At 38.3% G+C, this 13,883-nt stretch overlaps 1 protein-coding gene across 3 annotated transcripts; it reads left to right on the forward strand.

Moving 5' to 3' along the window:
* The first annotated feature begins 808 nt into the window (after window positions 1-808).
* DBT (dihydrolipoamide branched chain transacylase E2) lies at window positions 809-12,767 on the forward strand. 3 transcript variants are annotated; one of them, XM_059478410.1, is made up of 11 exons: window positions 809-880; window positions 4,837-4,960; window positions 5,133-5,208; window positions 6,102-6,283; window positions 6,622-6,749; window positions 7,098-7,341; window positions 8,105-8,271; window positions 8,735-8,812; window positions 9,835-10,026; window positions 10,174-10,245; window positions 11,103-12,767. In XM_059478410.1, the coding sequence occupies exons 1-11, from the start codon at window positions 830-832 to the stop codon at window positions 11,268-11,270; spliced, it is 1,482 nt and encodes a 493-aa protein (XP_059334393.1). In that variant the 5' UTR covers window positions 809-829; the 3' UTR covers window positions 11,271-12,767. The 3 variants fall into 3 exon arrangements, with proteins under 3 accessions (XP_059334393.1, XP_059334394.1, XP_059334395.1); XM_059478412.1 differs by lacking the exon at window positions 809-880 and adding an exon at window positions 2,959-3,137; XM_059478411.1 differs by lacking the exon at window positions 8,735-8,812 and having other exon boundaries at window positions 830-880.
* The last annotated feature ends 1,116 nt before the right edge of the window (window positions 12,768-13,883 follow it).

Consider the following 13,883-nt stretch of genomic DNA (forward strand, 5'->3'; position numbering starts at 1 on the left):
GCCGCGGGGAGGAGCAGCCGGCGGGCCCGGCTATCCGGCGGGGGCTGGGACTAGCTCCATTGTCCTCGCGGTACTGACCGAGTCCCGCAGGAGGCAGTGCCTCTCCCTTGTCCTGAGGGCCGGAGCGGTGACAACCGCGGCTCCTGGGAGATCAGAGCCGTGGGTACAGCGCTGCCGCCGGAGGAGAGCAGCCGGACTGTTGCTCTCCTCGTTTCACGCTACTTTTCCTCAGAATCACAGAATGAATTAGGTTGTAAAAGACCTCTGAGATTATCAAGTCCAGCCTATAAATGAATACCACCATGTCAATCAGATCGTGGCACTAAGTTCCACGTCCAGTCTTTTCCTTAAACTCTTCTGGGGTTCTATCTCCACCTCCTTCCTGGGCAGCCCGTTCCAATGTCTAATCACCCTTTCTGTGAAGAGATTTTTCCTAATGTTCAACGTAAACCTCCCCTGGCGCATCTTAAGACTATGCCCTGTCGCTCGTCACCTGTGCGAAGAGGTCGATCCCCACCTGGTTACAATCACCCTGCACGCAGAACCACAGACACGGGCGTGTTGTTCTGGCAGGCTCACTCGGGACTTTATTACACGTGTACAGGGAATGGCCAGGCTTTTCGCGCTGCCGTTTCCGCTACCGCGGCCCGGAGAAGCTGCACGCCGTGCACGGCCACCCGCGGCTCTGGCCCGCACGCGAACCCTCTCGCGGTCCCTCCCGTGGGCGTGTGCGGGCCGGGCCCCACCGCTGCTGGTTGGCTGTCGAGGCGCGGCCGCCGCCGGTTGGCTGTGCCGGGGGTGTGTGCGGGGCCGTTCCGCCCGGGGTAAGATGGCGGCCGTGACCGCGCTGAGGAGCAGCTGCCGAGCCGCGGGGCGCCTGGTAAGGGGAACGGGGACCCCGCGGGCTGCGGCGCTCCCGGCCGGCCGGGGGGGAGAGATAACTCGCGGCATCCCCGAGCCCCGTTCCTGCCGTCCGGCGGGCGCACGGCGCGCTCCGCGCCTCTGCAAACACGGCGCGCTCGCGGAGCTGCTGCCTCGGCGGCGTCCGGGGCCGGGCAGCGCCTCTGCTCCCTCCCGGCTGTGCGCTCCCGCTGCTCCGCGCAGGTGACGGGACCCCGGCAGTGCCTGAGACCGCCCCCCGCGCTGCACGGGGACCCCCAGAGCTGGCACCCTCTCCCCCCGCGCTGCCCTTGCCCATGCTCCCTGGGAAAGAAACGTGTGCCTTTCTGTAATAAGACAGTGACATCCTCCTCTTCTGTTACTTCTAAGTCATCCCATTATTGCTTTGCCTATGCCTTGCTCTGCCATCACCGCTTCTCCGCCCGCGCATCAGCTCCCTTTGCATACCGCATCTGCCCGGAGACGGTGTGGATACACCTACAAAAAAGGGAAACGTGTTTCTTTGAATCCCAGGAGCCTTGATAGTTGAAAAGTAGTTGAGATACCTTACCACAAGAAGTGAATCTACTTGGTTGCCTTTTTGACGTACTTAAAATTTCGTGAACATAGACTTAGTTCATGCTTTCTTCTGTCTTCTTGTATCACAGTCTTCTTGCTATTGTGAAGAGCGTTGTTTTCTGATTATGTCATCCCTATTTTGTGGGATGTCCGAGAAATTTTTGAAATTTAGAAACAAAATTAGGATCCATTCCAGCTTCTAGTATGTTTTTTCTCTAATAATTCATTTTGTAATTTTAAAGCATAATGATGAGGAATTTTTAAATGACACTTTTGTATTCCAGTTTTCAGCCAGTAACTTATAAGTATTTATAAACAATTTTACTAATTAAGAGCATTAAAAATAGCACTTTCTTTTAAGTGGTATTTCTAACCTTCTACTCTTAATCTTATCTTTCTTCTGATAAGATGAAAACACTCATCTTATCTGTGTGCATGCTGAACTATAGAACTAGCTCGTTTATAGTGTGTGTTTCCTGCAAGAACATTTTGAATCTGAGCCAGGGAGCCGTTGTGTGAAGTGGTAGGGAAATGGCAATTACCTGGACACTGGGACATGTGCCAGGTATTTGGATGAGGGATGATATCTGATTAAAGCACATTACCAGGGATGTTGCTTTAGTATATAGGTAGCTATAGACTTGGAAATATAGAATATGTATGCAAAACCCATCCAGTGTGAGGAAATGTTCTAAAATGACTCAGTGGGACAGAAGTCAAGAAAGTTCAGCAGGGCAATATCCTTTAATGCAAAGTCATTGCCTGTGAGCATGAACTGTTCAATTTGACTTGGAAATTTAGTGTTACTCCATCAGGTAATCAGTTCTCTGCAGCTGCTTAAAACTATTTTGGTCTGAGGCCAGCATACATTTTCAGGATCAGTGGTAACTTAGACAGCTGGAGTGGGCTTGTTTTTAAGGAAACAAGCAAAGCTGAACCTGAGAGGCAAAGCAGCTCCCGTGAGTGCCCTCAGCTGCCCCCTTGGCTGCCTCAGTCCCAGTGAGGACTCAGTGGCCCTCAGCTCCTTTTTGCCAGAGTCACTGCACATCCCAGGCTTGCACAGGGAAGGTGTTACCGTGCTGTGGCAGTGTTGCTTTAAGTTGCTGTTTAGTGTAATAGGAGCCACGTTAACAAGCTTAGTACTAGCAGTTATCTTTGGGGTTAACTGATAGATTTTTCCAGACATCAAACTGTATAGGTGGTATGCTATGGATATTAGAGCTAATTTTGTCTTTTATGTGCCGTTTTTATTTCCTTGCTTGGCATTACACCAATATTATGGTGATTAAATGCTGAAATTTTAAGCACAGTCTCATTGTTTTATGGATTTTCATTTTTTCTTTATTTGTAAGGAACACTGCTCTATGAAGAGATTGTGTCCTGTGTTATTACTTTAACATACTAGCACAGCAATTTTTTGGTAGAGAATGCGCAAAACTGAAAAGCAGAAAGATTTCAGTTTTAAAAATGCAGTAGTTTTGAATTTTTCCTACAGATATAATATGAAACAGCATGGTGACTCATCAATAACAACACCAGTCTCTTTTTTGGGAGTGACATTACTAATTCTCTACCTGCATTGGTAACCAAAGGTTAAAAATCACATGGAAATCATTGTGAAACTTCACATTTAGAAATAGTTCAGAGATTTGATGTGCTCCTTGTGATCATCTTCGCAGGTAAATACTGAATGTTTTTCATTTAAGATCATGTAAAGGGAAAAGAGAGTTTTTGCAAGTTTGTGACAAAAAGATCTAGTTGAACAATTTTTTTGGTAACATTTTTATGTAAACATGTAATTTTCAAGTGGGAAGAAACCCAGAATTAAAGAGAGCAGAAAAAATAGGATTGTGAAGATGTACATTGTATACCAGTTTTGCAATTTAATGTGAACTTAAATGTATTGCTAGAGTATGATTTTTCATAGCTTGAAATTGCCGTGTTACCTGATTATTGAATATGGAAAGTTGTTTGGAGGACTAATGAAAAGATTTTCTATTTGCTTGTTATCGGAATTAGAAAAATACTCATTCTAAATCAGTAGGTACCATCTTAGTGTCAGGCAACTGAAAGGTAACACAAATGATAGAACTTTGTTGTGTCCATCATGATAGACTGTGTTGTATAAATGTTTTTTCTTTAAAGAAAGAGAATATTAAATATAACTCGCAGTGCTGGGTTAAATAATACAGAAAATGAGTACGTTGTCAGTTCAGAATTGTATGGCCTGCTGAATAATGTACTTTTTAAACACTGAAAACTGATAGCAAATAGTTAAACAGTTTGGGGTGTGGGGAGGGAAACAAGAAGTTTCATATGCTATGTCATTACTGAAAGGATTTTTTAAACAAGAAGTTAAAATGAACTTTCCCATGCAGATATGCTGTTTTCTGGCTTCTCTAAGAAGATAATTTTAAATTTTACAGTTTTGAGCTACTTGAGGTACATTGTAGCACCTGAATTTTTTTCATATCTCTAAATTAGTTAGAGATAGAATCTACAGAGAAATTGTTATTTTTATAAATTATACAGCACTCTTAAGACAACATAACACCAAAATTACATGAAATTTAATAAATTTTACTGGATAAGATTGTGTCTGAACTAACTTGTGTTGAGCTTAATAAAATACCTGTTTATGTCGATGCAAGCACTACCAACTTTGCTTGATCACAATCATGACTGATTAGAAGAGGCTTTAAAACATAAAGTTTTGTCTGAAAAATCTTCCAGAAAATTCTTTAGAGTTGATTTCTGGTTATAATCATAACCATAAAAGAAAACCATCTCATGGCTAGTTATTACAAAATATCATTGAAGCTGATTTAAGGTGATGTTTACTTGAAGATGATTGCTTCCTATATAGGAACAAAAATGAAAGGGCAACTCTCTGGGCCCTGTGGTGTGAATTTCCTTTCTGATTAGTACTTCTGATTAACCTCTGATGGGACAAATATGCTGGTTTTCTGTGTACTCTAGGGAAACCTTCCAGCATTCATCCTGGATAGGAGTATTTCAGCTGTCTGCTGTGGTTGATAGTGTGTGTGCTTTTTGTGTGCCTGTCCTGATTAAGCTAATTCCTGAGAGAAACAATGGCAATGAATCACTCACCAAATGCTGTCATGATTTTTGTTAATTGGTTATGTCACTGTGATTTGATCTCCCCATGTGTTGTGTTAGTGAAAGCAGCTAAAACCTGGTGAAGCTTTTGCTAATGTAAAGCTTACTGTATGTTCAAGAATGTATTCAGTGTAATTGTGTTCCATAAGAACTTCTCTTCCATAGACTAGAATGAAACTATTTTAGTCTGACTGTTAGATGGGGAATATTAAATGGGCTCTACCTCCACTGTATTAACCCTTGAGATTTTCTCCCCAGGTTTGCATTCATCGCGTTAGATCGTGCAGCAGCATTCGCTTTATAAAATCAAAATATGTGTGCGTGTTTGACAAATCTGCCTTCAAGTTTAGTCATCAACAGCGATTATTCAGAACATCTGCTGGTAATCTTTTTCATAATAAAATAATTTCTTTTATTTTGCTATTTTATGAGTGTTATGTTAGAGGTTTGCATATGGCTGGTATGTGGATTATTTCTGATGCATTCAGATTTTTCTGTCTGGTAGCTTGTATTTAATATTAAACATGCTATATTTTCTTCTTCTCTGTTTCAAGTTTCATGTGGCCAAATTGTCCAGTTTAAGCTTTCTGACATTGGAGAAGGAATTACAGAGGTGACTGTAAAAGAATGGTAAGCTCTGCTTTCCTGAAAATACACTAAGAAATCGGCAGATAGTTTAGCAGCTTTAGCTGTGTGATCAATGACTTATGTGAGAATATTTTTTTGGTTATTAGTGAAGTTTTTCAGTTTTCATTTTGCACATTTTAGAACCTTGTACATACTGAGCTTTTTATTTTGTTTGTTTTCAGTCTCATATATTTGTGAGCGGAAAAATTGGAAGGAAAGGGATGCATCTGTATGTAGGCTTTTCCTTCAGTGGTTGATGTTTTTTGTGTTCAGGTGGCCTGTCTTTTGTTGTGTTTACTTAGCTTTAGAAACAAATGGTTAGTCTAAAGAATTAACATAACTTTATCCTGTACCCCTCCTCTATTGCTTTTAGTAAAAGACTTGAACTTCTAAATTGTTTGCAAAAAGCCAGTGATAAATGGATTAAACAAAATCAAAGTGTACAGTGAAGGAAGGCAGTGTTGAAAGGCCTTGTTCTTTGTACAAATGCCTCTCTTTGCATGAAGACAGTGCTCCCTACTATCCATTTCCTTTCTAAAACTGATTGTATATTGACAAGTTGGAACCAACAACTTCCTTGCATTCAGATTAAACTGGGCTCATTCTTGTTTTTAGATGCCTTATAATCTGACAGGAAAACTCTGCTTTACTAAAGTAAATGTACTATGTGTGTAATATGTATGTATTCATAATCATTTTGTCATTTCACCCAACAAAGAGTTCTGTGACAGTCAGACAAAATGCATGTAGCAAACATATCCAGTAGGTAGAATTTGTTTTCTCATCTGGAATGCACTTCCATGTTGTAGGATGTATGTTATTGAACTTACCAAAGGAATGCACAGAACAGGTTTTTACACTGCCTGTGTTTCCCAGTAGCCTGTCTTTCCTCCCAGGTACGTAAAGGAAGGTGACAGTGTGTCTCAGTTTGACAGCATCTGTGAGGTGCAGAGTGACAAAGCCTCTGTTACTATCACCAGTCGTTACGATGGCATCATCAGAAAACTCCATTACAGCATAGATGATACTGCTTTTGTTGGAAAACCACTGGTGGACATTGAAATTGATGCTTCAAAAGGTATTGTAAGCCATTCTTTTTCTCATGCATATTTTATGTTTACTGTCATAAAACAGTGGCAGAGAAGCTTACTTTTACCTCCTGAAAATCTTCAAAGATTTTTTTCCCTTTATAAAGTCAAGAAATTTGCATAATTTGTGATATTTATTAAAGTTTAAAATCTCCTAGCCATTTCCTCTTGAATATTTAGCTTAAGCAGCAGCCTTTAGCAAGCTGTGTTCCCATCCACATTAACTCAAAGTAAATCGTAAAAACCTCAGCTGTCACAGAATGGTTGAGTTTGGAATTTAACAAATGCTTACAATGTAGTAAAGTTAATTTTTTCTTTTTGTTTGCAGGTGTTGCCTCAGAAGAAGATGTTGTTGAAACACCTCCTATGTCTCATGAAGAGCACACTCACCAAGAGATAAAAGGTCACAAAACATTAGCAACCCCTGCAGTTCGTCGCCTGGCCATGGAGAACAATGTAGGTTTGCTGAATAAGGTCCTGCTGCATTTTACTGCTTTTACATGGCAGTTTGACTGACTAGAAGAGTACTGATCTAGAGGAAACACTTGTTTTCAAATACATTTTACAGTGTGAAAATTATTGTAGAAATGAAGAGGATTGTGCTTGAAGTATGCAGTCAAATACCTACTGCGACTTTTGGATGATTTGAACTATGTTGAATACCTAATAAACCACAGAAAGGAACAGAAGACTGCAAATATGTTGGATCAGAAATGGGAATAATTTTTAACCATAGCTCATAATATAAGATATTTTTATGTTGCTGTAAAACTAAACTGTCACTGCTTGTTATGTACTTTTCAGATTAAATTGAGTGAAGTTGTTGGGACAGGAAAGGATAACAGAATCCTTAAAGAAGATATACTCAACTACTTGGCCAAACAAACAGGAGCTATTTTGCCTCCATCGCCAAAGGCTGAAATTGCCCCACCTCAGCGGAGAGCAGAGGCTGTGCCAGCTGCTCCAAAGGAGAAAGCACGCAAAATCCCCGTACCTGTTTCCAGACCCATTGCATTTGCAGGAAAAGATAAAACTGAACCTGTAACAGGTAAATCATGGAATACAGTCTTGGGGCCATGGTCATGGTAGACCTGTTGCTCTGTGAGTAGCTGATTCCTTTTGATGGGAGTGTGTTTCATGTGGTTGTTATGCAAGTGAGCATTCAGGAGAACATTCTCTGTAAGAAGCATCTCTGCTGAAATTATTTTATTAAATATTTGTTCATGTTTTGTTTGGATGGAGTTGGGCTGCAAGTTGTACTTGCTCATTCTTCAAGTATGTTGAAACAGGTAGGAATTCTAAACATGGATTTGTCATGCTAGGAATCATTACGCAATTAGTGGCAAAGTGCAGTAAACTTAAGTGATTATCAGTGTTTAGTAAAAGCATACTGCAGTATTATGTGAGTTGCATTCACACCTGTTCTGGAGAGCAGTGCCATAAAAGACACTAAGGTAACAAAAAATCACATTGAAAGGGGAAGATTAAAAATTTTTGCGTGCCTTTCAAGCATTGTTTATTTGGAGAGGCTGGAAAGCATAATCCAGAATATCATATTATGATTTCAAATTTATACATACATAGGAGAGAGATGCAGTAATATAATCTGAAATATTACAGTCATCAAAATTGAGTTCTATGAACTCAATAACTCAGTAAGTGCTCTTTATGCTGTTCTTCTTTGGTTATGCTTTGGCTTTGGATTGGTTTTTGTAAGTTGTGTAATTTGGTTAATAGAAACAGATGAAATTTCACCATAACTTCACAGAAGCTCATTTTTTTTGTTTAAGAAGACAATGAATATTTTCCAGGTTTTCAGAAGGCCATGGTAAAGACTATGAGTGCAGCCCTGAAGATCCCCCACTTTGGTTATTCTGATGAGATTGATTTGACTCAGCTTGTTCAGCTGAGAGAAGAGCTGAAGCCTGTAGCTGAAATGCGTGGAGTTAAGCTTTCCTTTATGCCTTTCTTCATAAAGGTGAGGCCTGCAGCAGAGCCCTCTGGAGTACTTATACACGGGTTTTGCCAAAATCTGTTCGATGATTGTTGTAGATGTATCTATCATCTGAGTTATGGCAGATCACAGGAAAACTGTTTTTTTGTATAGTGAGCCACTTATCAATTTACAGTTGGAATTGCAGCTAGAGTTATGTGGTGTCATTGAAGTTTTTTGAAATAGTAATGGCAAAGGATAGAGAGCCTTCAGCATAATTTAATATAGAGATAAGCATCACCAGGTGTTTGAATCACACAAAACAATTTTTTGAAATTGTCAGTATTTTTTGACCTCATGTGAAAGGCATCATCGTTCTTTGCTACCAAAACACTTATTCCATATTGTTATTAATCTACATTTTCTCCTACCATTACTTCTTTTCCATGGAGCTCTCTGCTTATAAACTATAAAAATCAGTTTTGTTTTCTTTTGTTATATTTAATAGGCAGCCTCTCTGGGATTGCTGCAGTATCCCATTCTTAATGCTTCTTTGGATGAGAACTGTCAAAATGTCACATATAAGGTTTGTAAACTATGGATAAATATTGTAAGCAGAAAGTGAAAAGTAATGTCTAACAGGGGCCTTTAAGAATGTCTGAGCTAATTACAAGAACCAAAATTATGGTGTTGTGCAGGAAAATAATTTGTGTGTTCAGATTCTGAGATCTAAATTTGATTTATTGTTGGCCTTATTTCAGTAGTTTGTTAGGTAAGAGTCATTTTGTTATTCAGACTTGCCTCAAAAATGCATATTAATATATTAATTTCCTATTTTTCACCTGAATATGGGCCAAGCTTTTAAAATAAGAAATATAATACAACAATTTGGGGGGTTTTTTTTGTGCATGGTAGTTCAACTGTTCCAACACTCAACCCTTACATATTAAAGTACAGTCTTGATAAAAGTTGTATATTTTTATACAAGCTGCTGGATTGAGACTTCTGGGAAGCAAGTATCTATTTTCTTAAGTGATGTGTACTTGCACCTTGCAGTACAAACTTTTTTGGGGCTGTTTTATAAATATCTCTAAGCATCCTTATGTTCCTTCCAAAACATGAGAAGAGAGTTAGCTAAGGTCATCTGTAATGGAAATGGAACATGGAGTCTCCCTTTGTTGCAGAGAAACTACATAGCTCATGATTGAAAAGTTTATGAAAAGTTTTTAGATGACTATGAACACACCAAATTTCTTTTTTTCTTCTTTTCAATTTTAGTGTTCTCTTTAAAATATGCTATTTAAGTTTTGTTGCACATATGACCATCCTAAAGTGCAATGTTTTCAGTGTGAAATTGATTCAAGCACTATGTATTCTCTGAAGTTGGAATTGTCAACATCAATTTACAGTTTGCAGATGTGAGGCTAATTAAAAAAAATTATATCCTTTTCTCCCCTCAAAGTTGTATGCAGGAGTTGCTTCCTAACTACAACGCTTTCCAGGTTCAAAGGATCGATAAGGAAAACGTGATTGAAGTGGTTTTTTTACTTAAAATACATTTTATGTTGACAGCTTATATTAATGTCTGGTTAATGGCACTTGCTGCAGGCTTCACACAACATTGGAGTTGCAATGGACACAGAGCAAGGTTTAATTGTCCCAAACGTGAAAAATGTTCAGGTCTGCAGTGTGTTTGACATTGCTGTGGAATTAAATCGCCTCCAGTCCTTGGGCTCTGCAGGCCAGCTGGGAACAAGTGACCTCACTGGGGGAACATTCACCCTTTCAAATATTGGCACAGTAAGTATGGGGAAAATGAGAGCTTCTTCTGAAATGCAGCTTTACTGAAGTTAAATATGCTAAGAACAAAATCTGTAGCAATTAATTCAAGGGGCAATCTGCTTTAAAAAAGCTGTTAAATAATACCCCCATCTTTTTCTTTTCTAGATTGGTGGCACTTATGCCAAACCAGTGATACTGCCTCCTGAAGTAGCTATTGGAGCATTTGGAAAGATACAGGTATATTCACTTTGTCTCAGTGGTGAGAGTGTTAGCTAAAGTCATCTTAATGAAAATGGAACATGGAGCCTGTCTTTGTTGCAGAGAAAACACATAGCTCATGACTGAAAAGTTTGTGGTGTTTTTAAATGACTATGCATACACCAAATGTTTAATTAGAAGTCTCTTACACCAAAGATTCATATTTATTTTCCAAAATCCTCTCGTATTTCTCTTACATCTTTGTTTAGCCTTCGGATTAGCAAGAAACAATATAAATACAGTTTTGCAAGTTTTGCAACATGGCAATAGCAGTTTTGCTATCAGCCCAGGGAAAATTTGAGAAGTATTCTGAAAATGAAGTTCAATTTCATAAGCCAGGTAGCTGAATCCATACAGAATTTTGGATGTGAAGCCAGTTTTATATTTTCTGAATCTCAGGCTTTAATTCCTTAATACAGACATTGGAGTTTAGTGCTGGAAATGAAATTAGTATTAACTGAAATTACTTCTATGTTCTTCCTCTGAGCATTTTTTTAGAGGTGCTTTAAGGAAACTGCCACTTTGAGAACTAACAGTGCAATAAACTATTCAGGAAGAAACTTTGGAGTCAGGAAAAGCTTTTACTACCTCAGTATTTCCATGATGGTGGAAAAAGGCTGTGACTGTTTATTATGCAGGCTTGCAATTTATTCTAATGCACAGCACAAAGAGTGATGGAAAGGTCTTGGTTTTTAGCATGGTGCTACTGCTGTCTGTCTAATTCAGCAAAATGTTGTAATTTAGGTCAACAAATTAGCGAAACCAAGGAAAAGCAGATTTGCTAATGAAAGTATTTAATTTAATAAGTCTGGTTTTGTCCTTCCTCCTATTTTTAGGTTCTTCCTCGGTTTAATAGCAAAGGTGAAGTAGTTAAAGCACAAATAATGAATGTGAGTTGGTCAGCTGATCACCGCATCATTGATGGAGCTACCATGGCCCGGTTTTCTAACTTGTGGAAATCTTACTTGGAGAACCCTACTTCAATGCTGCTGGACCTTAAATAAAGGAAACCATGGCTAAAATATGCCTTTAGACTCTGTGGATTAGACTGAATAGTTACACAAGCTGTCTCTGCTAACATGTGCCCTTTGCTACGTGCATTATATAATGTTATGTGGTTGAAAGTTCTCAACAGCTGATATCAGTCTCAATTAGTTGTTGCTTCTTTCATTTTGTATTGCTGTAATTTCATCTACAGCAGACTGTAAAACTGAGTAGGTCACAATTTCTGAATATGGTGGTGGAATATCTTTATTTTGCCTTTTATAATAATGATTGTCAGGCTGGTGTGACTGAGTGCCACTGCTCTACACCTGCAGTATTTAGAATCTGAAGGGAAATTTTGGAGGGGAGTACTCATAGTTCTTCTATTTTGGACATATAAATTAATTTTAACAAATAATATCTGAATTCCTAAAAGGGATTATGCAAAAATCACATACAAATAAAATGCCTTTAATGCTTCTGCGTAAGATGTCCAGAGAGCTTTTTGTTGTTTAACTGAGTTAACCTCTTAAATCTTTTGCTAGTCCACTTTTTCTGGCAATTACTTGCACAGGTACTCTTTATCAAACTGTAAATGAAGAGGCCATATTTATTCAAATGCTTACTGACAACACTGATTTATAACTATCAAGCCTTAATACTCTAAAATATCCTATGTTTTTAAAGGCTGAAAGTAGTTTCAGCCCTTAATGCTTTCCAGTTATTTTTGATTCTTATAGAAAGCATCTGTCTGGTAAAATGAAATGAGAAAGAGAAAACAAAATAAAAAAAGAAGGATCTTGTTTTATTATTCTCTCATTAGGTAAGCCTGACAGTAAGCTGATCATGATCTTGCATTCTGTTATTGATATTCAGATACTAGAATCTGATAGATTAATCAGATTCAACAAAGAATAGATATTAAAAAATACTGTGAGATATAAGGACTTCTTAAACTCAGACACGAGGCACATAATGAATAGGTTCAAGTTAATGACTTCAGAACAGAAAACTTATGTGGCTTTAAGGTAAAATAAACAGGTCATGAAGATTGCACTGATGATTTAATGGGAGATATGAAGAAAATTGTTGGATATAAATACCTTCTAAACACATAAGTTTCACACAGACACAAGGAAAGATAGTTACATAGCCTTAAAAATGAATTTGTAACGCACAAAACGGACATTTTCTCCTTTTTTTAGATATCAAAAACAGGAGCATTCTTCAAAGTTATAGACCAAAGTTGTCTATTGCATTTAGCTGTGAAGATGTGAGACAGGCTACCAGAGGTAGAGTCCCTGCTATCCATGATGCTGAGACTGAATAAGAGAAAAGCTGGTAATGTATGGAGTGTGGCACGTCCATGTTAGGTGCTATTAATATTTCTATTGTGCTATAAGGGTCTTTTATATAAAGGTCATTTCTTGCAAGGTTTGACTGTTATGTCATGCTTATCACCCATTTCATTTTTATCAGATTTATTTATTCCTAATAAAAAATGTAAAGCCACAAAATATTGTTTTTATTTGTGCATTTTATGCAGGCAATCCTGTATGGGTGACTCAAACTCTTTCTTCTTGCCTTAAAGAACATACTGTACTCAAGGCTACCAGAAGAACACAGCCTAATGTCTACTTTTCTACAAGTATATTGTTGTGGTCAGGGCTTAGTGTGAAGGCTTAGGATATTTTTTAATCTGATGATCACTGAGAAAATAAATTGAGGAAATAGAAGTGTATGAAAGAAAGCAATGAAATTACTTTGAAATACTTAAGACAGAGTAATTTTACTTACACAAGGAGGAGATTGAAAGCTAAAGTACTTAGTGTCTTTTTAAGTAGGTAATGGTATTCATGTATTTAGTTGTTTGTGGGCTGGAGAGGGTTGGGGTTTTTTGTTATAAAGTTCTGTATGATAGAGTTATAGCCAAATTAATGATACTTTTAAAATTTCATCTTCACATTTTATACTCCAGCTCAATTAGTTAGAAGTATCCAGTTTTATGGCTTCTGCCTCAAATAGTGACCTCATAGTCATTGTTGTCTCTCTTCCCATTTGATTGAAGTAAAAGATTCTGACAGACTTGTTCTCCTTTTATCTTCTCCAAGGGCTATTCGAAGAAATAGAATGTTAAATATTTTTCATGATTGGAACCATGAAAAGGGATGAGTAATAACCCCTCTGCACATCCTGGTAAAGATTACTTTTCTGTCTGGACTTTGAAAATTTGCAGTAAAATTCTTCAGCAAGAGAATTCTTCCACACTGGGAAAAGTAATGAGTAAAATACTTAGTGATGTAATACCTTTTCTCATCTGTTTAGTCAATGTTGCTGTTTAATAGCACTTCGAAGCTCAGTTACCTTGCAGAGAAATATTACTAAAGAAAGTAGTCATTTTTAATTCAATACTGGCCTTTTTATTTCTAATTGTAATTTTTAATTCAAAACAAACTTATTGTATAGCATAAGAACGTTCCTTTGTTTTCCTTTGTTCACAATTTCTGTTAATGGGAGTCCAGTTTAGGGGAGCCCAGTCACACTCAGCAAACTGGGAAGGCTTCAACAGTGGTAAATGCTTGGGGGGGTTGCAAAATGCCTCATGTGATGCCTTCTATTCTCAGCATAGGTTA

Source organism: Ammospiza nelsoni, chromosome 9 (genome assembly GCF_027579445.1).
Source record: "Ammospiza nelsoni isolate bAmmNel1 chromosome 9, bAmmNel1.pri, whole genome shotgun sequence".
NCBI lineage: Eukaryota > Metazoa > Chordata > Aves > Passeriformes > Passerellidae > Ammospiza > Ammospiza nelsoni.